This window comes from Furipterus horrens, unplaced genomic scaffold, assembly GCF_987537825.1.
Source record: "Furipterus horrens unplaced genomic scaffold, mFurHor1.1.pri manual_scaffold_3, whole genome shotgun sequence".
Classification (NCBI taxonomy): domain Eukaryota; kingdom Metazoa; phylum Chordata; class Mammalia; order Chiroptera; family Furipteridae; genus Furipterus; species Furipterus horrens.
In genome coordinates this window covers 209,589,704-209,615,827 of record NW_028327173.1, presented here as the reverse complement: position 1 = coordinate 209,615,827, position 26,124 = coordinate 209,589,704, and the positions used below count along the sequence as shown (strand labels likewise).

The 26,124-nt window shown below is 60.1% G+C and overlaps 1 protein-coding gene across 1 annotated transcript; it reads right to left on the bottom strand.

The window, feature by feature from the left end:
- Nucleotides 1–7,898: 7,898 nt before the first annotated feature.
- On the bottom strand, nt 7,899–15,486 carry DLK1 (delta like non-canonical Notch ligand 1). Its single transcript, XM_090272149.1, has 5 exons — nt 15,263–15,486; nt 13,983–14,046; nt 13,400–13,530; nt 10,611–10,752; nt 7,899–8,868 (listed from the first exon to the last, which is right to left on the bottom strand). Exons 1-5 carry the CDS (start codon nt 15,327–15,329, stop codon nt 8,124–8,126), a joined length of 1,149 nt encoding a protein of 382 aa, XP_090128275.1. The 5' UTR covers nt 15,330–15,486; the 3' UTR covers nt 7,899–8,123.
- Between the last annotated feature and the right edge of the window lie 10,638 nt (nt 15,487–26,124).

Below are 26,124 nucleotides of genomic sequence, written 5' to 3'. Positions count from 1 at the left end.
GACAAGTGAAGTCGCTGGGGAGCAGGCCGCAGCAGGGCTAGGGAGCTGCTGCACTCCGGAGCCAGGGCAGCGGCGACGTGCTGCTGGGCCCGCCGCTGAAAGCAGACGGGTTTGCTGTTCTTCACTAACAAGTCCAGGGAAGGAAGGGCCCCCCATCTGAGCGGCTGCATGCCAGGTGTCGGGCGACGTGTTGATTTGCTTCAGCAGCGACATCGCAGCTGGAAGCAGCGGCAAATTGGAAGCACCACCTGATTAAAGTTATAATAATCGACCGTCATCCTCCAAGACCCATCTGCCTGCTTCCCAGACCGGACAGGTGAGTTGAATAAAGACACTGTGGGGACTGCCACCCCTGCACCATTCAAGCCCTCGATCGGGACCCTGGTCTGCGCAGTCCCTCCGGGAACAGGAGGTGACTTGGGTGTGCTATCTTCACAGGCAGAGGCAGCTCTGGTGGCAGCCCCCTGGCCTTTCCGACCATAACCGTCTCCACTCCGCAGGGCACAGAAGCCATGTGGGGGTCCTGACGTTGCTGAAGGTGTTGACTTCAGTTGTGAGTTCAGGACTGGGGGCATAGCCGCAGCGTGGGTTCAGAGACCTACAGGGCTCATGAAGAGACAGACCTGAATCATACGTCACTGACCACGTGACTTCTAAAAGCCCCTACTCTGACTGGTGGACCACCATGATGCCCCAGGTCCCCAGGAGTTTGTGTCAAGAGCCAGTGTCCAGCAGCCCCCGGAAAGCATGATAAGATATCAGTGAAGCACCCGACATTACACATAGTAGGTATTGTTATGATCGGTAATAATTACCACGAAGGGTCTTGATCCCATCCTTATCTACAAGTTGGCAAAGTGACATCCTGGTGTCACTAGGCGGCACGGCTGGGTGTCCGTGGGAGGCACTGCGGTTCGGTGAGCCATTCCACAGGGAGTGAGTGGGTGGGGCGAGAGGTAAGCCAGGGAGCTTCTCCCTGAAATGACAAAGGGGCTCTCACTGTACTCAGACTTGCTGACAACGCACGGAAACGGTGCAGACTGAGATGACCCACGTCCCGGGAACTCCCAGCGAAACCCAACGGCTAATACTAAAAAACTTGGCAATTCACAAAACAATTTTTTTTCTAAATCAGAAGGCAGAATCACTAAGTGGGAAGAAAATGGGCGTGAGCATTTGGAGATCTGGACGCTGGGCTCAGCTCAAGCACTTTCTAGCTAAACGGTTCCGCGCACCTGTTTGCTCTTCTCTGAGCCTCAAGTTCACTACCTGTACCAGCAGAAGATAACGTCATGTGCTTCTGGGGTTGTTGAGTGAATGACCTAAGATTAAGCATCTAAAGTACTTGGCACATATTCCAAAACGCGGCGGGAGGGCAGACGCGTCGAGGATGTGAAGAGAGGAAAGGACCCTCGCGCACTGCTTGGTGGGAACCCGAGTGCGTGCGGCCACCATGGAAAACAGTATGGCGGGTCCCCAGAAAAGGAAAACTGGAGCTGCCATAGGGCCTGACGGTTCTGCTTCTGGGTATTCATCCAAAGGAAATAAAGTCACTGTTTCAAAGAGGGGTCCGCCTTCCCATGGGCCCTACAGCCTCATTCACAGTGGTCAAAATATGGAAGCAACATACGTGTCCACCAATGAAACACACACACACACACACACACACACACGCACCCTGGCGTTTGTGAAACCATGAATGACTCTTGAGGGCATCGTGCTAAGTGACGTAAGAGAAAGGCAAGTCCTCGGTGTGGAATCTAAAACAGCTGAGCTCACAGAAATGGAAAGGAGGATGGTGGTGGCCAGGGGCTTGGGGTCGGGGCGGAGGCCCCGAGGAGGTGCTGGTCAAAGGGCACCGACTCCCCGGAGACCGCCCCACGGCACGGAGACCGGCGTTAACCACATCAGCTTCTCAGCATTTGCTGACGCGAGACCTTACACATTCTCACGACGACGACAAAGGTAATTCATAAGGCGAAGGAGGTGTGCCCTCAGTTTGCCGTGGCAATTATTCTCAATAGACACGTGTATCGCATCATCACATCGCACGCCGTACACCTGAACAACGCTCTAGGTCAGCTGTATTCCAACAACGCGTGGCAGGCGGGACCGCTGATGCAGTCATGTGCCGCTGTCCTTAACAGTCCCTGTCCTGCCCTGTCCTCTCAGGCCAGGCTTTGCGGACCTGGGCGCTGTTGACATTTGGGGCCACATCATTGTTTGCAGTGGGGGGCTGTCCTGGGCTTTGCAGCCTGGTTAGCCTTGTCCCCGGTCTCTGCCCTTAAGTGCTGGAAGTGTCGTCAGCTGTGACAATGAAAAATGGCTCCAGTCATGGCCAGATGTCTCCGAGGGTTAGAACTGTCCTCAGCTGAGAACTGCGGGCTAGTCATTCTTCCGGTCTCCGTCTCTCTGTGATAAGGGGGTGAGACGGAGACTCTGGGTGACTTCAGAGGCGTTTGTTGGATCGCTCGCTAGTCAGCAAAGCGATCCCAGAGGCTCCGTGCAAGACACATGTTTATTTTTATGATTTTCTGTTTTAATAGCCGATGGTACAGCATACCCCTGCAGTACGTTTTCTCTTGATTATTCTTACCACTTCATTTTTTCCCAATAAACTTTAGGATCTATTGTCTAGGGATCTGATGTCAATGTATATGGTAATTTGGGGGACAATTAGCAGCTTTAAAACATTGACACCTTTTTTTCTCGCTGTGAGAACATTCAAGATCTAGCCCCTTAGCGAATTTCAAGGCTGCCGCTCATCTGGGAGGTACTTACGTCATGAGGGTCCTCGTGTGCCCTTGTAAGAAGCAGATACCCATTCCCTTGCCCTCTCTCTCTCCTGGCACCCTGGTCCTGACCTTCCCAGTCCCAGAACTATCTGGTTGAAGCCAACAGGTCTGTGGTGCTTGGTTCCGGTGGTCCACACTGGCTGGGCGCTGCTCCTGAGCAGGTGAGGAAGGAGACCTGAGCACAGGAGGCGGCCCAAGGGACAGGGGTAGGTGCCCAGCAGGCCTCTCTGTGGAACGCCTGGCCTTCCCTGCCCTTGGGTTTTATTGATCAGTAGGGAACTAAATGGTAGTTTAAGACGGAAGTGTTTCTATGACATTAAGGAGATATGTACTTTTTTCTAGTTTGCTGAGAGTTTTAAAAATTGCAGATGTATTTTGTTGAATTTCCTCTGGCATCTAGTGAGTGGGTGTTGTATTGTTTTTCTTCTGACCTATTTGGGGGCTGACCTTTGGCCTGCCCTTCCGTGCCCCTCTCATGGCGGTCACAGTGCAGCCGTGTCCCCAGCCAGACATGCTCCGGGCGGCGCAGGGCCCTCAGCACTTCCCAGCCTGCTGCGAACCTCTGCCCCGCCAGGGCCTGGGGCTGGATTTCCCTCCTTGACTGGGCAGGTTTCTTGGGTGGGTGTGTGCAGGGCAAATTCTTTCTTCTTCAGCCGTGGGAACAGCCGCTAAACAAGACCAAGCCTCAGGCCTGGGGCCACAAGCGATGGCTCAGCGGCCACCCTCCCCTTTATCACCCATCCAGTTGGCTCCTCCCCGCTCACTCTCCTTCCAGAACCTTCCGTCCATCTACCCCCTACTCCAGCAGCTCTTGTCCCTCACCAGGAGCTCATGGGGCATTGTCCTGGCCGGCTCCCCGAGCTCAGGGCACCGTGCAAAGTCCCTCTCAGCGGCACTCCCCACTGATGTGTGTCCCCCTACACCCCCACCCCGCATCCTGAGGCGTGCGTGGCCAGGGCCACGGCACTCTGAGCCCTCCCACCCCCCCAATATAGCAGCTGGGCCCCCAGGTCGAGACTCTCACCCTTCACCGCTGCTGCCCGCTGCCCCACCGCTCACTGGGTAAAGCGGGGGCCACGTGCTGGCTGGATCGGACGCCTGGGTTTATTCGCCCAGGCCACCCTCCTGCCCCCGTGGTTGGCTGCAGTGGCTCCGGGGAAACCATCTTCGTTCCCACCCTCCTGGGTCTCCCCTGGGGCTCGCTCTTTGTGGACACGTTTGTTAATATTGCCTTATACCTGCTTCCTCAGAAAACGCTCTCTCTGATCAGGATTTTTAGAAAAATATTTGGCTATTTTCTCCTTGTCATTTTACTGAGGAGTTTTGTTTCTTCAGGAATGAGGGCAGTAACTTCCCTTCATTAACTTTGTTGGGGTTCACCTTGTCTTTATCTTTGCCCCACAATTGTGTCTCTAGCCTGCATGTGTCCCGTTCCAACAAAGGGGTGAAGGGCCCCATGTCCGGACCCCAGTCAGGTAAGAGGCAGGTGGTCCACGCTGATGTCCTCGCTCAGGTGAGGCTCCAACCTCACTGGCCGCGGGGAGGAATTTGGGTCACTACTGTTCCCTAAAACACCCATTCCTTTCAAATAAGTTTCTACGTTTATTACGTCAACATTGTCACCATATTCTCTTGGTTTTCCAAACTTTCTACATCTCTGATGCTACCTCCTCCTGCTCGTCCCCTGTGCCCCACTGCACTGAGGAGACCCCCACCCCGCTGAGTGGGGGTGGTCCAGGTAGGAGGCCAGAGCAGACCCAGATGTGGGGGCCGAGGAGGGAGGGGGCTCAGGACACCTGGGTGGGCGGTGGCACCTTGCCAACAGGGACAGGTGGTGGCAGGAAGTGGAGAGGAGAACACCCATCCTGAGGGCCACCCTCTGGGCCAGCGGGGTGAGGGCCTGGGCAGAGACTCCTTGGCACTGGTGGGAGGTGGCAGCTCTGGCTGGCCCCTTGGGAGTGGGCACCGGCAAATGTCAGCCACTCCATGGGACCTAAAAAGGGTGGCTTTCCTGAGCTGAGTGAACAAGCCTGTGCTGTGACCACAGGCCTGTGGCTGGAAGGAAGGCCCAGTGTGCACAGGGCGCAAGTCAGGGGAACAAATGGGACTCATACACCTGATGTGTCGCCCTTTAAAGGCCGCAGGTCCCCTAACGAAGTATCAGACACCTGAACAATTTCACCTCCACTAAGTCCTGGACAGGGTGGAGGCCAGTGTGGAAGCTTAGGCCCCATTGTCCCCAGCCCCAGAGTCGTGGACGGCACCCGGCGCCTGGAGAGGGCCAGGCTGCCCCCTCACATGCCCGCTCCACCCATGCCACCCACAAACAGCCACCACTGCAGACCCAGGGGAGGGGCCCGTGCAGGCCGTGGACTGGGCAGGAAGTCCCCAAGCAGCAAGCATGCGAAGTGTGGCCTGGGAGGGGGGCGGGCGCGCCCTTAGCCCCGGGATGGCCTGGATCGGGTCAGAGCAGGGCTGCCCAGGGTGGGGCCCCTGACCCCTCGTGCCCACGGGAAGGGAGGAACAGAGTCCAGCACACGCGACAGACCACAGAGAAACAGCAGCCCTTGGTTTTGTTTATTTTTCAATAAACAAAGTTTTTGCATTGTCTGGGCATAAGTAAATGGGAAAGCTACAAAGAGCGCCATTGACATTTTTGAAATTTTTGGGTTACAAGAAAGTAATCGCGCCTACTCCTGTCTCGAGTTTGGGGCCGAATTGTTATCATGTCGCTGACTGCTGTCTTTGAGCTTCTCCCTCGTAAACTACGCTCTATCCCGAATGCACGCGGGGGTGCCCGGGCAGCGGAAGATCCCAACACTCTCAGCAGAACCCGGTTACCCCACGGAGGACGGAAGGCACCGTTTCTGCGGGCCGTGAAGACTGTGGCGAGGCGCTGACCTGTTCTGATCTCACGGGATGTGTGCAGCTTGGCACTGGAATTTGGGTGGGGCGGCCACATCGGGTGCTGGTGACAGCTAATTTGTCACAGGGGAAGTGAGATGGTCCGGCCGTAAGGGAGGCGTCTGTTGAGGACCCTCCACTGCTCCCACGGCCCTTTCCCTGCAGTGTGCCTGGCTCCCTGAGGACACCCGTGTGTCCGCCCCCCTCGCAGACGGCCCCCGCACACTGCCTTGCCCTTGGCAGGTGCCCGAAAATGCTTCCCGGCGGGATGAGTGGTGCATGAATCAATGAGCCCATGAGGAGCAGGCCAAGGAGAAGGACTGGAGTGTCTTCTCCTTGTCCCCAGGGGCTGAGGCTGGGGCACAGCACGGGGAGTGGAAAGGTGAAGCAGAATCTCAAAATTCCAGATTTCAGGGAATGGGGGGATCAGAACCGTGAGCTGCCTCGATCGAGTCTCACGTGAGAGAGGCCGGGCGGGTGCGGGCACCCGCCCAACACATGCCAACAGTTCTTTTTTTTTGTCTTTTTCAGGTTTTTCTTAAACTCACAATGAGATGAGATGTTGTCTCGAATGATTGGGGGAGGAGGGGCTTAAAGGGAGGAGGGGCTTAGGGGGCGGGTTATCAGAGACTGGGGGTGGGGAAGCCAGGGAGGAGGGTAGCGGAGGGGAGGGGCAGGTTTCAAATGGGCAGGGATTTGGGGTGAGGATGGGAGGGGCTTGGAGGGGGTGATGGGACTTTGGGGTGATGTCACCTGTCCGGGAGAGGTGACGAGGGTGGTATCTTGGGGCTGGGATGATAAAGAACTGGGAATGATGGGGATGGTAGCTTGGGTGGAACATCACGGGTTTGGAGATGACATTCAGGCTTTGAACCAGAATTACAAGGGACTTGGGTGGGGGCCCAGCGGTTGGCCCAGGTGATGAGGTCGATGGCGTGTGATGACGGTGACGCAGTGGTGTGTGGGGTGTGACCCAAATGACCGAGATGGTGAGGGTGACGATGGCTTAGACATCAAGACTTGGAGCAAGGTAAGCACAGCAGGTCATACTCGGTGACTCTGAGAGTCTTGACTCCTACCCAAATAAGTTACGAAGCAAAATAGACCTATCTGGTGCCCAGGGGCTGTTTTGCTGCCCAACCCTTCGAGCCGGGAAGCTAAACAGAGCTCTGTCCCATTTCCCTCTACTTTTGTCAAAAAAATAGATGCTCTTCTTAGAAAAGTCAAGTTCATGATTCAGAAACTGGCTAGGTCTTTCGGGATCTGAGGCTTATTAACTCAGCAACACCAGCGCGGTCCCTGGCTGCGGGAGCCAGGCCTGCCGCCCCTTCGGACATAGAGCTAGAAACAAGCGACAGTTTCCACTAAACCCCATGACTCCCTTGGTGGGGACTGTGTTGCTGCTCAGATTTCGCCAGGGGCACTTACGGTTCAAGGTGCATTTAAATTCAAGGGTCTCGCTAATCCACGGGGAGGGAGGTAGGTCGAGAGCTGGAGCTTTGCGTGGGTGGGTGGGTTGCTTAAGTAGCAGCTCCAGACTGCACACTGTGACTCAAAGCAGCCAATGGTTCCCACGTGGAAAGGGGCCAGGAGACCCCCCACGTTGAGAACTGCAGTTGGGGACAATTCCGGGATGTCATCAGAACAGGCCAAAACGGTCCTAACCAGTAAGAGTCAGGAGCTGTTCTGGCCCATCCCCCATCGTCCCCAACTCAGACTTTTAGACAAGAGAGGACCTTGGATGGTCACTGTGTTCAAGCCCCTCCCTGGAGAGGGGCGAAAAGGTGGGCCCGGGGTGGGGAAGGGACTCGCCAAGGGTGACACAGCGAGCTAGTGGCAGGGCTGGGACGCCGTCCCGGCCCCCCCCACCTGGCAGCCAACCCGGGGCTCTCTCTGCCTGACACGTGGCCGCTGCACTCCGCCAAGCCTCAGATCAATCACAGGAGCTAAGGACTGGCGACGCTGGACTGGAAGTGAGTGCGAGTCAGATGTGGCGAGTGAGTTAACGAACAGAAGAGGGCTCAGCCCCCGTCACAGTGGTCGGTCAGACTCAGTGTGTTTTTACAAGGACCCTGTGGCCGAGACCCCTCGGAGAGAGGCATCAGCACAGAGCCCTGGTGCATTATCTTATTTTTTTTTTGTCTTTTTGATTTTATATTAAGATTAGTCTAGAATGACATGCTATCTCTTTTACTCGTTTAAAGATGAAATTCTTATTATTTTTTTATCATGCATTAAGAGAGAGAGGGCGGCTGGATTTAGCATCGCGTTGGTCACACCGCAGCACAGAGATAAGAGCGGGAAGCACAGCGGTCACTAGATTAGACACGAGAGAGAGCAACTGCCACCACCACAAAGATTGGAACACGCCGCGAATAGCGAGCTCTGCGGGACCCGAGGGGAGAGGGGCGGCGGGGGCGCTGCTTAGATCTCCTCGTCGCTGGCCTCCTTGAAGGTGGTCATGTCGATCTTGTCGGGGAAGATGATGTTGACGGCCAGGTCCTCCCCGCTGTTGTACTGCAGCAGCAGCTTCTTCTTCTTGTTCAGCATGCGGTTGTAGCGCAGGTTGGACACCCAGGCCTCGCACTTGTTCAGGAAGACGATGCCCATGGTGCCCAGCACGACCAGGCTGGTCAGCACGCCCAGGATGGTGAAGCAGATGGCCTGGCCCTCGGAGAGGAGTGGGGTGCTCTTGTTGAGCTCCCTCATGGACACCTTCAGGACGCGGTGCTCAGGCTGCGCCACGGGCAGCTCGTGCACCCCGGGGGTCAGGCGGTAGGGCAGGCCGTGCCCGCTGGGCAGACGGGTGGCCTGCTGGGAGCCAGCCGTGCGCTTCCTGCCACAGATGGGGCCCGTGAACTCGGGCTTGCACAGACACTCAAACCTCACCTGGGAGTGCTGCAGGCAGGTGGCCCCGTTCAGGCACGGGTTGGAGGCGCAGCTGGTCACCGAGCGGCTGCAGGTCTTGTCCACGAAGCCGGTGGGGCAGCGGCAGCGGAAGTCGCCCCCGATGTCGGTGCAGATACCCTGGTTCTCGCAGGGGTTGGGGGTGCAGCTGTTGGCCACGATCTCGCAGAAGTTGCCCGAGAAGCCAGGGGGGCACAGGCAGGAGGCATGGGAGGCCCGGCCGTCGTCATCCACGCAGGTGCCGCCATGCTGGCAGGGGGACCTACAACCCAGAAGGGGACAAGGTCAAGGTCAGGGTCTCTCGGGGGCCGGGCGAGGACAGCAGTGCTGCTCAGAACACGTTAGGTGAGTGGGTGAGCTCGGGCGGGTGGGCAGAGAGGCGCCAGGCATTGTCACCCCTGCCACACGTGGGCGGGGTAGGCGCCTCACGTCCGTCACGCGGCCAACCTGGAACCCGCCTGCCCTCCGGAGCCAGTGCCCACCTCCTCTCCCACCTCCACGTCATCTCTCCAGCCAGAGGCCTGCCAATTAGTCTCTGGACTGGTGAGGTAAACTGAGGCTGAGAGGCAAAGTCAGTGGGAACAGAGGGCTGCAGTGGGCCCCCTCCTTGGCTTAATCCCTGGGCCGCTGAGGCAGAGCCCGAGAGGGCTTCACTGTCTGTGTTCCCCCGGCCGCCACCACCCCATTATTATTTTACTTTTATTTCCAGCAGAGCGAGCTGGCAGGTTATTGTGCAGAAACCCTTGGGGACTCGCAGAGAGAAAGAAATACGCGCTCTGTCTAGCTGGCTCTAGTGCGTCCGTGCGCTGGTTAATAGCGGTCGTCCACCCAGGTGCGGCTGGCAGACCCAAGCTGTTTGCTCAAAGCGGACCACACGGAGCAGTTAATGTAAGTGCTTCTGAACGAGCAGGCCCTTTGTCGTCTGATAAATGGCCAAACCCCGTGAGGAAAGGGGCGGCGGGCGCCAGAAACCAGCCTCCCCGCTCCGGGACGAGGGCCGCACAGGAGCTGGGCTCTGAAGGAATTTCAAGGACCCCGGGCTGTATTGTGACAGACTAGCTCAAGTCTGTCAGGGAGAAAAGCGACATGTTTTAAAGGGCTTGCCCTGTGTTTTCCCTTCTCTCTAATGAGCAGACAGGGCGCGGTATGCCCCCCCCCCCCCCATCTGAGGCTCACAAACGCCCATTCATGGCGGGGGCCAGCTCTGGGGTCTCTGCACCCTGCCCCTGCCATGCCGGGGCAAGAGCAGGCAGCGTGGCATGCTGGCTGCTGTCCCCTCAGAGGACAGGGCAGCCCCTGGCCCAGGGCTGGGCCCTAGGATGAATTCTTCCATCCAGACCTCTCCTGGTCTCCGTTTGAGCCCTCTTCTGTGCAGTGAAGCACGTGAGGGCCAGAGGTGGCTGGGCTCCTGGGGGAGCCTGCTCCCAGAGGCACAGGGGGACAGCGGCCATTGTTTCCATTGTGCCCACCACCCGGGAGCCCCCGAGCCCCTCCCCACTGCTGGGCCCGTCCTCCCCTCCTGCCCCGCGCTGGCCACGGCCCCCTCTCCTCCCCTCCGCCTGGCAGCGTCCTTCTGAGACGTCCCAGGAAACCCACCCCCAGAGCTGCCTGGCCCCCAAAACCACCCCGTAAAACAGGGTGAGTGGGTTTCACACAAACAGCCTCAGGCCCTGGCGAGCTCCAGCTGCTGATGCTGCCTTTAGAAAATGAGGCGGCTCCGAGCGGCTCCAGTCCACAGCCCCAATCTGCTGTCATTCACACACATCAGGACGTGGGGACAGCGGGGGAGTGCGAAATCGCCTTCAGAATCATTTCGTTACAATGTGGAAATGACACTTCCCTGACGGAGGGAGGGCGGCCCCCCGGGGGGCTGCAGATGAGCACTTAGGGGGCTTTTGTCTGGCCACAGGTGGGCTGGGCTGCACTGAAAGGGTCTTTAGGGGCCTGGAGCAGGAACCGGGAGCCACATTCATCAGGATCACACAGTTGGGGAAGGACATTTACCCATTGATCACGCAGGGCCCGTCCTTCCTCTGACAGTCCTGCCCTGAGAAGCCGGGGGCGCAGGAACACTCGTAGCTGCCGTTGCCGCGGTTCTCACAGGTCCCGTTGTTGGCGCAGGGCATCGAGGTGCAAGCCTGGGTGTCTGGGGGAGGGGAACAATCAGGCCGTGTCACCCCTCCATCAGGGAGGTAAGGGGTCCCAGAGGATGGAAGGAGAGCTTCCCAGGTGGAGGCAGAAGGACACCCCTCCAGCTTGTCAAGAAGGGGCCCCAAGTGGGCTGCCTACATGTCTCTGTGGCCACTGCCAATGGTCACCAAGGGGGTCCTGAGTGAGAGGGTACAGTGATGAACCCCCAAAACCCTGGACAGCTCAGGGAGCTAAAGGGGGCTTCCCTGTGTTAGGTCACGGGGAGAGAAAGTCACAGCTGCTCTCTGTCATTCAACCCAGGACACCTGTTCCCTCTTCCGGGGAACCGAGTCACCCCTCAGGTCCTGGACGCCTGCCTCCTCCAGTCAGTTCTGCACATCCCCCTTCTCATGCTTTTGGGGGGATGGCTGCACTCGGGGACGAGTGTAGCCCAACTGTCAGAAGTGCCAGCAGTCCTTTGTGCTGGCCTGTCCCTACGGGGCAGCTCTGCCTGCACCTCCAGGGGGCCTCTGCTCTGGGGTTCTGACGCGGGGGCCACGATAAAGAGGCCTCCTCCCCATGGGAGGCAGCAGGATTAGAACCCCCGCGCCCCGGCCCGGCAGCGGCTGTTTCCGTGAGCACAGGCACATGCCCACCGCCCGCCACGCGCACGCCGTTCTCCGAGCTAGGGCGAGCTAAACAAAGGGGCCTGGGTCCCGGGCTCGGTGACAGCGCAGGCCCCAGCCCCCAGCCAGCTGCAGGGGTACCCCACTCTCCCCACTTAGAGAGGGGCTGTCCCTGGCTGGTCTCTGCGGGAGCTTTTTTAGCTTTGATTTTGTACCAAATAGAAAGCCAAGACCAACCACAGACACAGCAAGTTAAGGCAGATGGCGGGGAGGGGTCCACACAGGTACAGATTTTCCCTCTGTGACAGAGACTCGCACCCTCCTGGCAGGGAGAGGGCAAGGCCATCAGCAAGGAAAGGCCCGCCCTCCGTGCCGATGGCCTTTGGCGAGCCCACGAGGTGTTCCCCAGAGCCCAGCTGGGAGCCAGGAAACATAAGGAGGATTTATCGTTAGGAAGAGAAGGCACCCAGAGGCTCTGCGGCCAGCTCCCAGTCCTCTGCCCCGAGCCTGCTGTCACCCCGCAGCCCGAAAATCAGGCTAAAGGCTGGTGCCCACTCTTCTCCTGTCCCTCAGTGTCAAGCCTTGTGAGCAGAGGCGAGGGCCCTGTCTGCCAGGAAGACGTCTGCCTGTGTGTGTGTGTGTGTGTGTGTGTGTGTGTGTGTGAGAGACAGAGGGGCTATGGTGGGGCAGCAGCTGCAACTGTGACAGTCACAGCCTCCAAGACCAGCAAAAAAAGGGAAGAGGGAGATGGCCCTCGGTGACCTGGGGGGCCTATTTCCTCTGGACCCAGCGTCCTAAGCTAAGAGTCTTTGTCAATCCAGTGGGGAAGGGACCTTAGCCTGGAAACCCCATGGGGAGTCCTGGGCTTAGATATCAAACTGGGTGGGCTCTCAGGCTGAATATCCTGATCCCAGATGGGGAGTCTCTGGGATCCTCTGGGCCCCAAACAGAGAGAGCTACTGCGCAGGTGCCCGGCTGTGAGGGGCAGCAGAGCTGCGGGCCAGCCGGTGAGTCAGCTGCGGATAAAATTCTGCGCCACAATGGCGGGGGTGGGGTGCCGCTCTAAGGACCCACGACATTGCAGGGGTGGGGGAGGGGCTGCGCTTAGGTTCTCCTGAAGGGAGGGCATTGGAAAAAGCCCGGATGAAAATCACCCGTGAGCAAACCGGCTGGCTTCCCTGAGCCTTGGTTTCCCTCTCTGTCTCTGCTAAGGTCGGGGACTAAGGGACAGAGGCCCTTCGGCACTGCCCAGGCTGCTGGACGTGTTTCGAGGACTTCAGTGTGCCCAGGCTTCTGGGCAGGTTTTGCCAAATGAGAACGGGCTCAGATGAACATTTGCGGCCTGAAAACACAGCCGCGGCCAACTCTCCATCGCTCAGGGTAACGGAGGACAAAGATCGCATCAATGAATGGAATCAACAGATCACACCAGCCGCCCTCTCCACCCCGTCTCAGCCTTTCCCGGCCCCTCCCCCAGCCCACACCTCAGCTCGCCCGCCACATGCCCGGCCCTGTCCTAGCGGCCCAGCCTGACGCAGTTCCTGCCGCCCACCGCTCCGCAGACCCCCCCCTTGTCCCGTGGTTTGTTTGTTTGCTTTCTGCAGCCTCCCGACAACAGTCCCCCGTGTGAATCTGCTGGAGTCCTAGTTCTGCAAGGCCCCCTCCCCCACCCCCAGTCCTTGCCACTCCCTGAGTTTCAGTGGCCTGGGCAGGTTACCTGGGTCGATGGCCCCCACCCACTCAGCTTTGTGTGCTGTGTATTGACTTTGTGACTCTTTATTCCATAGGCAGTTCCCTGCCACCCCCACCCCAGGGCTCCCCTCTGGGGGCTGGGTGCCAGAGGGGCCGAGGGGAGCAGAATTATGTCCCCTACTTGTGAGGAAGCTCCTGCCCCCATATCGGGAAGCGTATAAACAGATCATTACCATACAGAGCTGGGATAAGGAGGGAGGGGAGGGGGCAGCCGCCAGGCCAGGAGGCGGCGGCCGGGGCAGAGGGCGGTGGGGGTGGGGCGTGCAGGGCGGGGCGTGTGCCAACCTATGTCGCAGAGGCTCCCGTCCCAGCCGTCGTCGCAAACGCACTGCCAGGGTTCCACGCAGAGTCCGTTAACACAGCCCGGAGAGGTCACGCACTGGTCACACAGGGGACCCTGCCAGCCGGGCTGGCACCTGCAGGGCGTGGGGAGGGGACACTTGAGGGCGGGCAGGGGTGGGAAGGTGCTCAGGCTGCCTTCTGTGAGACCCAGGGCCCTGGGGTCTTTGTACAGCGCCAGGCCAGTGGAAACACCTAGAGGGCCACCTGAGGGGGGCGGGGGCGGGGACGCTGAGCACCCAGGAGAGCGCTGTGTTTTGCCACCCTGGTCTGCAATGGTCTCATCCTGCGGAGGGCAGGGGGCTCCGCTGCCAGCCCCTCCCAAAAAGGCAGGCAGGAGCCCTGCTCCCCTCACCCACGCCACCGGTTTCCTGCGGGGGGGAGGGTGGCTCAGGGGTATTGGGAAGCTGTTTGTTGCAGCCTGGTGGCTGAGCCCCTCCACTCCCTTTTTTCTGTCTGACACCTGACTCCTCAGGATTCAGCCCTGCACCCACCTCCCCAAGATGCCTCTGGGGAGCCACTGCATTACCTGCAAACATTGTCATCCTCGCAGAATCCATTTTGGGGGTGGCAGGCCGGGAAGCATTCAGCTCCTGAGGCACAAGAAAGGTTACGCAGTCATCCCACAAGGCCCCAGAGGCCAAGGCAGAGCCCACAGACTCCTGGGAGGGAGGCAAACCCTCAGCAGCCCTCCCCGCCTGGCACACAGTAGGCACTTCACCCACCCCCGCTGGACCAACTCTCCTCCACGTTCCTGGCTGTGGAGTGGCCACGGGACACTGGCTCACTCTCAGGAGAAGGTCAGACATCTCATTTCCCCCCAAAGTGTGTAGGAAGCCTCAAGGCCTAAAACCGGGGACGGGGAGACCATGGGTGGGCAGGTTTTGACCCCTGCGCACTCAGCCAAAGCCTCACTTCCGCCAAGTGAGCTAAAAGGGGGCGCAGATTTTGAGATAGTCGTCACTGGGAAAGCCCAGACAGGTTCACCTGCAGGCTCACAGGTAAGGCATCTGGGTATTTTTGAAGGTTCGTCCCAGTTAAGCCACGCACCTACGTCAGATTCCCCAGTTTCCCCTGCCCCCTACTCTTCATAGGAAAAAAAACCTGCGCAATGGCTTTGCAGAGCTAACTGTGATTCTGACCGTGTTTAAAGGTGTAAACATTCTGACACTTTCACAGGCACCTACTGTGTGCATTTACTTCAACCTGCTCTCTAGCTTCCCAGGCAGCCCCCTCCCCCATCACCACCCGTGCAGTGGGGGCGGGGGCACTGCGGGAGGGGCAACCTCCCTCGCTGTCAGAGACAGATGGCAGCTGCAGGCAGAAGTGTCGCAGCCCCTCACCTACAGAAACGCCACGCAGGAGGGACTTGGGCTGGGCTCCGGGTTGGGAATTTGAGGCTACGACGGCAAACTCACCCCCCGCCGCCCCCACACACCTGTACCCCAGCGCGCACACAAGGACCCCCAAAGTTGCACCCCATAGCCTTTCCACATATGACTCCTAGCATCACCTCGTTTCTCCATACCGCCTGTCTCAGAGCGCCACTTCTGCGGGGCGGGAAGGCCCTGGGGGTCCCACACCCCCCGCCCCGGGGACGCTGAGGGCCGGGCTTGGCATGTGAGGGTAGCAGAGAGGGCGAGGCAGGCACAGCGCGGGGCTTAGGGTTAGGCGGGACGGGCGGGAGTCGGGGCGCATGGGACGGGACGCGCAGGGCAGCGGTCGGCCGGGGGGCGGGGGGTGGCGGGGGGCGCGCGGCGTCGCAGGCTTCCCCAGAGGGGGCGCGAGCCGGGCCGCCGAGGGGCTCACCATGGGCACCGTGGCCGAAGGCCAGCAGGAGCAGGAGGACGGGCAGGAGGGCTGCGGTCGCGGTCATCGCGGGGCGGCCGAGGTCGCGGTCCCGGGACTGGTCTGGGTGCAGGTCCGGCTCCGGGGGCCGCGCTGGGCTTCTGGTTGTGGACGCGGAAAGGGGCGCGGGTGCGCAGCGAGGGAAAAGCCAGGGCTGCACCCGGCTGCGCGCTGCGCTCTCCAAAGCCGCTACCGCGGAGCTGCTGCCGCCGCCTCGCGCGCAGCCCTTTTCGTACCGCCGCCCCCCCCCCCCCGCGGCCCCCGCCCCCCGCCCCCGCCTCCGCGCGCACGGGGCCGGCGCCGGCCAGTCCCGGTGACCCCCGCCCCTCACAGGGCCGCCCCCCACCACTGCGGCGTCCGGAAACCCGCTCGCGCACGCGGCGCACTCTTGGCTGGACGGGCACAGGTACCCCGCGCGCGTTGAGCACACGTTCCCAACACAGGACGGCACACGGGCGCGCACAGCCCGGGCCGCTTAGCATAAGCCTCACGAGCCTAAGAGGGGCCGGGCCGCAGACCCCAGGAGGGCGCAAGGGCACGCTTGGAATGGAGAAACACGCACAGAAACACCAGAACACTTATTGCTCAGGTCTCCAGACGCATGCTGTGGTTCGCACAACCAGAGAAACACGCCCGCACACTCTAACGACGTGGACTACGCACTTAGAAAATCTCTCATGAAAAGCCTTCTGCTCCCAGACCCCTAACCATAAAGACGCAGGGAAACGCAGACAGGCTCGTAGCACACGCACGGCAAGCCAGGCACAGCCTGCATCGGGAACACACACCGCAACACAAACGTGCGTCATCGAAACTGTCAGGAGTGCCACAGTCCCAGTCATGGGAATGCAGAGGCCAATGCACATACAGTTATGAAACCCTGGACTTCTTTCAGCATGTGCCCTGCCGTCCACACAGAGGCACGTGCAGAGCCACGGGTGCACCTGAACATGCGAACACCCTTGTAAACACGCAGACACCCCAGCACATGTTCAGTCACACATGCCCCCCCCCACACCTGCCTCTGCAGCCAGGGCTTTAGTGGAGCTGAAGCCCACACCACAGCTTTCACGCACTTGCCCAGCTCACACCTGGTGTTCACAAGCATGTGTGCCCAGTCCCCAGAATCTACGAACCACAGGCTCTTGGTAACACACGCATCTAAACACACACAGTCACACAACACACACACGATCGCACTAATCTCTGCCCGAAGTGACAGGTGTGGGCCAGCTCACAAGTGTGCTCCCTCCCCATGCACAGATGCACACCAGTCCCAACAGGAGGCCTCCAGGCAGGCTGCAGGGGCATGTGTTGGGGGATCCAGACCCTGCCCCTTAGGGTCCTACACTCTGGACAGCCTCCCCCACCCTTGTCTGGACATGGAAGTTTCTGGAACATTTTGAAAGAGCTTCTAGACAGCAATGGGGGGGTGTGGTGGGAGGTGACTGGAGGTGTTTAACTTCCTGGGGACGAGTAGCAGGAGGTTAGGACCTTTGGAGGGGTCCTCGGTGTGTGCTGCATTTGCAAAGGTTAGTGTGCATGTAGACCCCAGGTGTGGGGGCGGGTGCTCACTCATGGCACAGCACCCCCGTGGTATGGCCTCCCCTGCCCCCACCGCCGTGCCGGGGATGGAGATGTGGGCCTGCCAACCCTTTCTTGGGGCGCCGGAAGTTTTGGGGACACATTTGCTGACCTGGGCATAGATGTGGGAAGTCAGGCCAGGGGTTGCCCAGGCGTGCCTGTTCTAGGGCCCTAAGTCTGAACTGGGGTGGAGACTTGGGCTCTTTGTTTACCAGCTCCCCAGAGGCTGGAGGGAAGCATTCACCCCCTTGGGTGTTCTCTGATGAAGACCCAGAATTGGGTGATGCTGGGGTGCCCACCCAGTGCCCCTGCATTTCCGTTATTCCCCTCTCTTCAATGGACACTTCTCTAGTGAAGAAGCTGAGTCCAGAGACAGGAGGCCTTTTACCCAAATCCCCCAGCTTCACTGAGAGTGGCCCCTTCAGAAACCCTAACCCCCAGCCTCCAGAATTATCCTGCATGACGCAGTGGGCTGATCAGGGAGGCCGAGTCCTCAACCAGTTGCTCAGGAGAGGCGGGGCATCTCGGGGCTGGGCAGCCTGGGGCAAGCGCCCCCCTTTGGACCACATCACGAGGTGGGATGTGGATTGCACGGAGCACCAAGAGGGGCCCCGGAGGCCATCACTGTGCCCCCATCTGGGCTCCTCCCTTCTCACCACTGCCCTCACCAGTTTGGGGAAGGGAAGGGGACTTGGGGAGGGCAGTCTCACCCAAGGGCGTCCCTGTTCAAATGTCACAGGCTGGGCTGGAAAGGGCACTTCCTTGGCTGGCCGGTCCCTGTAGGCAGCCACAGCTCCATCCCCTGGCTGCTGAGGGCCCTGGGCCAGTCACTTCCCCTCCGAGTCCGGTTGCCATGTCTATAAACAGGGATGCCACACCTGTCTCCGAAGGGAACTCGGGGTTTGGAAAGTAGAAAACCACTGCACTTGCAAGGCCTGGCCCCTGCCTGCCCTTCCTCCAACAGCTGCCACCGGCCCCTGCCCAAGCGGCAGGAGAGGGGGCGGGGGCAGAGGCTTCCCGACTGCCTCTCCCAGAGCCCCCTGCAGGGCTGCTGGAGGAAGGGGCCACCGCCCCGCGGGACCTACGAGTCTGGAGCTTTCTGTTGGTCTGCTCTAGTGTCAATAAAGCATTTGTAAATCCAGGAGGGCGGCGGTTTCTTTTCAGCAAGCAGACAAGAGAAAGGGTAGCTCAGTGGCGGTGGGGAGGAGAGGTTGGTGATTGTCACAGGCTTCGAGGCTGCACAGAAAGCATGGAAATGCCAATCGGGTCCCTTGGGGAGAAGGCGGCACCGTCTGTTGTTGGCAAGCAGACCTTGGGGGCTGGGGAGCGCAGGGCTGGAGAAGCCTGGACAGACGGACACTCTTCTCTCTGTACTCTCCCTCCTCCGCTCCTCTCGCCTCCCCTCCCCCTCTCTTCCCCTCTTTCCTTTCTTCAACGTACAAACCTCTGGGATCTCAGCCCCCACCCTCCAAACAGCGTTGCCTGGCAGGTGGTCCGCACAGGTAGCAGGGACTACGCCAGGCCGCTGTGGGGCTGCAGTGGACCCCGAGGCCTGGGCCTGGGCAGGGCTCCTTCCCTCTGGAACCAAGCGCTCCAGCCTGAAGCCCCAGCCCCTCCTTCGGCCCAGAGGCCAGCTGGTCGGGCAGCGAGGGGGCTGGTTGGTGATGGAAGTTTTTGAGAGAGTCAGAGAAAGGTTATCTCCAGCCCCTCCCCTCCTCCTCCTCCTCCTCTCCTTTCTCCAAACACTCACACCATCCTGGCAGGCGGCCTGCACCAGACCCCTCACCCTTTTCCAGGGACACCCAGCAGCGTCCTGCTGGGGCTGCTTCAGAGACCAGCGAGTCCTGGTGGGCACAGCAGGCAAGGCAGCTGGGGGGGCTCCGCCCACCGTGACACCCCGCTGTGCACCCCGACCCCGTGGAGCACCTCCAGGCCTGAGGCTTGCTTTTGGAGGTGCCTGTGCCCCCACTGGTCCTGTCCTAGTGGGACATGACACCATCGGGGAAACTGAGGCCTGGTGGGAACTCACGGGAGTTTTTGTTCCCTCTTCCCCTTCCCTCCTTCCAAACGCCCTGCATCCTCCATCCTCCTTGGGCCCGGCCCGAGTTGCACCCATTGGTCTGGGGTGGCCTGCTGAGAGTCAGGAACTGAGATCCTAGGGACAGTGGGCAAGGACCTTCCCACCTAGAGTCCTGGGTTAGGGTTTTCACACACTGGCAGGGCCCCCTCTTCTGCCCCTTGGGCTTTAGAGTCCAGCTTAGCCCCAAGGCAGAGGCGTCTCCTCGGCACCCCGAGCGGGGCTGGGGCAGCAAAGTCAGTTCAGAGGTGAGCATGCTGAGTCTTGAAGAGCCCGGGACAGCTATGCAGCTGATGTAGCAGGACTGGGATTTGAACCCAGGTCTCCTGGGAACCCAGGCACCAAGCTCAGTGCTGGGTCAACCAGAGCTTCAGAGGCAGCCAGCAGGGAGGCTAGCGGGGAGGCCCAAGGGGAGCCCCGGGCTGTGCCCTGCCAGGATCGGGTGGAGGCGCGGCCCAGCCGTCTCGGGGGCTGGGAGGGTTCCTGCAAATACCTGAGACGTGCACAATGGCCGCGACCCTGGTCCTTCTCCCCAGCTGAAGGTCGTCTTTGGAGAGGGACACCGTCTTTTTCTCCTGCAGAGGGGAAGGGTCTGAAGGCAGAGGAAGGAGGGGTACTGGAGATACACCCAGGTACATTTAAGATCAAGAACGTGAGGGTTTGGTTACAAGTTCGGGGAGAAGCCTCCTTCAGTCTGAAGCGGCGTTGCGCTCCGGGGAGCAGGCAGGAGAAGGCGGCCGCGGGGGTGCACACTCGGCTCCTGGCCTCCTGCACGTGGCCTGGAGAGGCGCGTGACAGCCCGGGCCGCTCTGTCCCCAAGCCGCCAAGCCCCCGGGCCCCGGATGCCGGTCGCCATGTGGCGTGGGGAAGAAAGAGCGGCCCCTCCCGGCCCAGCCAACAGGTTCCAGGAGGGAAAAATACAAGAGGGGGTGGAGGGAGGCAGGGGCGCATTGGTTTGGGACGGACTTAGCTGATTTCAGCGAGGTCACGCCTCCTCCCCCAGACAGAACCAATTTCTCGTCATCGATGATAGGATTCAAAAATAGATTTTCTCGCTTTTTCCCTCACCATTGGAATCGACATGGATGTCAGGTTCACACGTGTAATTGTCCGCGTCATCAATCAAATTATCCCCTTAAAGGGCACCACTGAGTCATGCGGTGCGCGTGGGGAGCTCTGGGGGGTCTCTGGAGAATCAATGACGGCTTCCCACCTCGCCTCCACACCTTGTGGGTACACTCACCCCCTACCCAACAGGGAGGAAACCGGGACCAGAGGAAAAAGGAGTCTTTTCACCACCTAGCCTGTCGCTGCCGGCTTTGGCAAGAAGTCCAGTAATTCTTCATTCATCAGAAATTCCCAGGAGTTAATTCTCCAGAAAACGGAGGCTCGCCTTTTTAAATGTATCTGATCCTCCCAGCATTGGCTGAGCTCCTACTGTGTGCCTGGGGCTCTGTTGGGGGCAGGGTAGGGTATGCCATGAAAGGTCGTAGGGTGGTCTCAGGGGGGGGGGGGGACCTGCTGCTGAGAAACCTCCGAGGTCCTGGGGGGTGGTCCTGGGAGGGAGTGAGCAGAGGAGGCGCTGGGCACACAGGGAGGGAGATGAGCCCTTCTTGGAGGGGTCCTCAGGCTGGGCGTGCCAGGGTGCGTAGGAGTTCTGCAGGTGGCGCCATGGTGGGACCCTCCTTTCAGGACAGAAGCAGCCCCGTGCCCCTGAGAGGGGGCTCTCCACCTGGCCCCAGATTAGCAGTTTCCGGGGTGATGGTGGCAGATTCGTCACCCCTCTTAGTCTCCAGAAGTCCAGGTCCGTGAAAAGGAAGTCACGCACTGCGACTGGGCCTGCCGCACCTGCCAAGCTCAGGCACGTGAAAACACACAGCTCTCGAGGAATTTAAGATGTTCCTGAACTATATTTATTCTCTTGTTTGTAAGAAACCATTAGCATCTTCACTCAATTATACTCAGCAAGTGTTTTCGCTCACGCTGCGTGTGTGGGGAGCTCCCACTCCTGCGTCCCAGGCATTAGGAACCCCTTGCAAAGGAAGGCACTGCCCCTGCCCAAGCAGGGCCGGGCGCTGGGGATGGCGTGTCAGAAGGTCAATTGTTTGCTCCTCTGCCCCCTCCTTCCTCCTCAGAAGCCTTCTCCCACCTCTGCCTGCCCGGGCCTTCCTGCCCCCGCCCACCCAAGTAGGCCCTGGCCCAGGCCTGGGAGCCAGGGAGCCCGTGGCCCTGGCCCGGCCGCGCCCGCCCGGCTTCCCTGTCCACCAGGAGTGCATCGTCCGCTGGGGCCTGGTGTTGATGGGTTTGGCACGTGGGTCCGAGCTCAGCAGGGCCAGAAGTGCCCCCGGCAGGCGGCCTGTGGCGCAGCCCAGGAGGTGTTTGTGGATTAAGTGAATTAATGAATAAACGAACGAGGCACAAAGTGTTCTCTGAGGGTTACTAGGGGCCCCTCAGAAAGATCCCGTGTCCTAGCAACTGGCGGCCCCGCGTGGCCCCCTCCAGCCAGCGCCCTTGCACCACCTCCGGCCGCAGGGTTCTGGGGCCGCTGACCCGCCAGCTGGGCTTGCTGGGCGTAGGGCCCCTAAGGGGACAGCAGCATGCCCGCCTTGGCCTTGCCCCCTCCCACCAGGGCCTCTCGGGTCTGGGACTAGGAACGTGGGGAGCAGCCGCTCTGAGACCACAGTCAGCACCCTACTCTCACCCCCACCCCCCTTCTCTGTGTTGCTCTCCCTGAGCCCGTTCCTATGGTGACGCTCCCTGTCTCCAGAGGCCCTACCTAGCCGACTGCAGCCATGCTCCAGCTAGCGATGGGGGCAGGGGACCCCAGCTCCCCGACCCAACACACGTGAGGTGGCTTGATACCCAAACGCCAGTTGGGTCCAATACGATGAGCCTTCATTTGATCCCTGCACAGAAATGTTTATCCTCCTCCGTCTCTACCTGTGGGGCTCCCTGTCAGCCCCGGAGACTCATCCTGGGGCCCAGAGAGGCTGAGCGATTCTGCCTGGATCACACAGCAAGGCATGGGTAGAGCAGGACTAGAATGTCGGGGCCTGTAAAGGTTGACCACAAACAGTGCTTTGAGGAGCCCCCAGGCTCCCGTTTTTAACAGGGGTCCCTCTGAGCTCAGACTCGAAAGCCCACAGACTCGAAATAGAAGCCAGCATAGCACAAGGTAGGGCTCTCAGTGGGACCGAGGGGCGTGGTCCTCTCTGGCCTGTTTCAGTGCCAAGGGACGTGGGGAACAAGGTGCTTCCTGGGGTTGACCACAGTCTCTCCCTGCCTGTCCTCTGGGCTGCCCGGCCCTGGGACCATGCAATCAGCTCTCTGGCTTCATGACTCCAAAGCTGCTGCCTGGGCCGGAGCCCCTGCCTCCCAGCATCGCCCTGGGGGTCCCCCTGAAGCGCGCATCTCCATTCACTGTCCCCAGGCCTCCTGGAGGGCCACCACCACTCTCACCAAGACTTGGACTCCTTCCTTGGCCTCACCCCTGTTCATGTACACACAGGTCCCAAGTCGTGGGCCATACTTCTCCCATGGACGGCTCTCCCATCCTGGCCACCACCACCCTGGTCTGAGCCACCAGGCCCTGTCACCAAAGGTCGTATCAGCCCCCAAGCCTCCCAACTTTCTGGAGACTGCAGGGCAGGGGTCGGAGAGAGGTTTCCTAATGCATGTGTATTCTGACCATAGTCCTGCTGAAGGTCCTTGCAGAGGGAGGCAGGGAGGGAGGAAGGAAGGGAGGAAGGAAGGAGGGAAGGACGGAAGGAGGAAGGAAGGAAGGAGGAAGAAGGAGGGAGGAGAAAGGAAGGAGGGAGGAAGGAGGGAGGAGGGAGGAGGAAGGAAGCTCTGCCTTTTCAAAACCCACTTCGGCGCCCCCAGGGCCGCACGTGCAGAATTAGGTGCGCAGTAGGTCCTCATTAAGTATTTGTGGAGTTGAATCATACCATCTCATCAAGGAATCGATGAGGAGGCATTTGGCAGGAAGGGGGCACCTCGGGGATCGGAAATGGTCTTTTAAAGCCTGGGAGCCCCTCTTCCCTGTGAAGATTTGCCTCCAGCCTGCAGACGAGGTTCTTTTCCGCCCTTCTCCTGCCTCTCTCCGATGGGCCAATTATTTCTGGCTGTATTTTCCTTAATTCTGCCTCCCCTCCACGAGCGGCAGGAGTGGCCTCCGCTGTCCGTGGCCACGACAGGGTCCCCATTGATCCAGGCATTGGGGGGGGGGGTGCCGGCACAGCCTCACCCCGGATGCTTTTGTCCTCTGCTAACTAGGGAAGATGAGAGCAACAGTCCTGCATGTGCTGCTTTCTCGATATTTTCTCTGCACAGGGCGCAGAGGCAGGACACGGGAAGGGGCGCAGAAGGCGGGGGGCGGGCAGCGGGCTTGGGAACTGGCTGAGGCTCCAGGGAGCTCTTTATTCCTCGAGGGGCTGTGACCCGTACCTGGAAGTGCAGTGCAGGGAGGCGCAGGGTTGGGGGTCCCGCCACAAGTCTCAAAGGAGGGTGCCGATGACGCTACGGGACTGAGTATGATGTGCTAACCACAGAGGGACGCCCAGGTCCAGTCACCAGCCAGGCCCCCAAACTGCTGCCCTCGAGGCCCACCGGGCCCGGGCCTTGGCGCGCCCGGCTCCAGCACCACACTGCACTGCTGGGGGTCTGTGCTCAGCCTCGGTCTCCCCCTGAACAGCTTGAGTCGACAGGAGACAAAGCCAGGGGCTGAGGAGGCCCCGGGGCTCGGGCAGGCCTGGCGGGGAACAGATGGCGCGCACTCGCGAAGAGTTCCGTGGAGCACTGTTTACAGAGACGTGGGCAGGTGGGAGGAAGCTGGAGGGGCCGCCGCAGGCCCCGTTCCCCGTGGGCCTCAGGGGCGAGGTGGGGAGCACCGTCACCGGGTCTGGAGGCCGAGAGAGCCGGGGCAGAGGGTCGTGGCTGGGCCAGCCTTCGGTTGAGGAGGTTGCAGTCCCCGGGGACTCTCGTCCTCTCGAGCGCTGGGGCCTCGCCCGCTGGGAGCAGGGGGCACGGACCCGTGGCTGCAGGCCTCCGCGTGCACAGGGCAGGGGCAGGAAGACAAAAGAAAAAGAGCCCCCGAAGCCCAGGGCCTCACCCAGCCCTCCTTCTCAGTCGGGGAAGCAGCTTGGGGAACCTCTGTGGGGCAGAGCTGGGATGTGAGCCCAGGTCTCCGGGCTGGAGCCCAGGCTTGTGCCCCCGGCACGGCCCTCCCTACTCTGGGGCATATGCCAGCTCTGAGCAGAGGCTGGGAAGGCCCCACTGGCCATGCATGTGGGGGACACCTGAACCCCATAGGAGCCCAGCACACATTCGGTGGGGTGGGTGCTGATCGCCAAGAGCCCTCACTATTAGGGGGGGCACGGGTTGTGGCGGGGCAGGGCGCAGGGGCCACTGCGGAGAAAGGGGGTCGGGAGGCTCAGTGGGGAGTGGCCCCTGCGCGCAGTGCAGCCCCCTGTGAGCGGAGGACAGGCGAGGGGCTCCCCAGGCAAACAGGAGGCGCTGCAGGCAGCAGGCGGGGCCCAGCACCGCAGCTCCCTCCCTGCAGGGGCCTCAGCTAAGGTAGAGGCTGAGAGGCCTGCGGGGCAGGAGTGAAGGGGCCAGGCCTCCCGGGGCTGCAGGGAGCGTGGGTGCAGGGTCCGAGGCCATCAGGCGTAGCTGCGAACGGGAAGCGGGGAGGCAGCTTCATTCTCCAAGAACGTGTGTGCATGTGTGTGTGTGCGTGTCTGCATTCCAAGATGGGAGGGACTGGAGGGTGTTTACAGGCAGAGAGCCTGCAGATGCTGGAGGAGGTGTAATTGATTAATTGAATGAGGAGAAAACGCTCTCTCTTCGGCGAGTCCCTGCTCTGTGGGAAGACGGGGGTTTGAACCGACATCTCCACTAATGGGAGATACGCTGTCATTGAATTATCAGGGCCAGCCGCAGTGGGGCTTGGTGGCACCCCGCGGTTGTTTCCCTTCCCAGGCCAGTGTCCCTGTGCGCCATGGGCACAGAGAGAGCCACCTCGCCACCCGGGGCCGCAGGAAGCACTCGGTAACTGTCCTGAGAGGAGGGGTGCACCCCACTGTGTTTTTGACTTTGTGTCTGTGTGTGTTCTTATGCCTTTGATGTGTGTGTGTGTGTTTGACTTTCAAAGTGGTTTCATTTGTTTGATTTACTCCTCAGAACCCAGCATCTGTCATGCTTCCTTTCAGGTGCCAGTGGGTCACTTAATGTGGTGGGAAGTCAGGGGAAGGTTCTGGAGGCCACAGTGCAATGTCTTGATCTCCTCTTTGCCCTGGCCATGTAGTGAGGGCCAGGGGGGTGTTCGTTGAGTGAATACATGATAGATGATGGATGGATGATGGATGGATGGATGGATGGATGATGGAGGATGGATGGATGGATGATGGATGGATGGATGAATGGAGGATGGAGGATGGATGGATGGAGGATGGAGGATGGAGGATGGATGGATGGATGATGGATGGATGGAGGATGGATGGATGGATGATGGATGGATGGATGGATGGATGGATGGAGGATGGAGGATGGATGGATGGATGGATGATGGAGGATGGATGGATGGATGGAGGATGGAGGATGGATGGATGGAGGATGGATGGATGGAGGATGGAGGATGGAGGATGGAGGATGGATGGATGGATGGCAACTTGGAATGTTCAATAGGAAAGCTACCTCCCTCATCACATGGGTAAACTAAGGCCTGGCAATCAATACTGTGCTTGGCACAGTGACAGTCACTGAAGGTACTATTACTCATCTCATGACAACAATGACACTCCGGGTTCTGGCAGGAGTCAGTCATCTAGAGCTGCAGGAAAAGCCATGGAAGACCTCCTCCTACTCATTCCCTCTAATAAAGACACTGGGGCTGGCAGAAGGGGGTTCTGTGTTCCCACACCCATGGATCTGTTGACCCTGGAGGGCCCTGCCATTCCTGGGGAGGGCATGAGGCTTCCCACACAGGCTGCCTCCGTGAGTACTGCCACTGCCCCGTGACTGTCTCGTGAAGGTCAGCAACCGCATCTGGCCTCCAAGACCTGTTCATGAGCAGGACACCCCAGCACCACACCCCTGACCTCTGCACCCTGACACCGGCCCACCCGGAGGCTTCATGGAGGTCCTCCCGGGCCTCCTCGGCTGC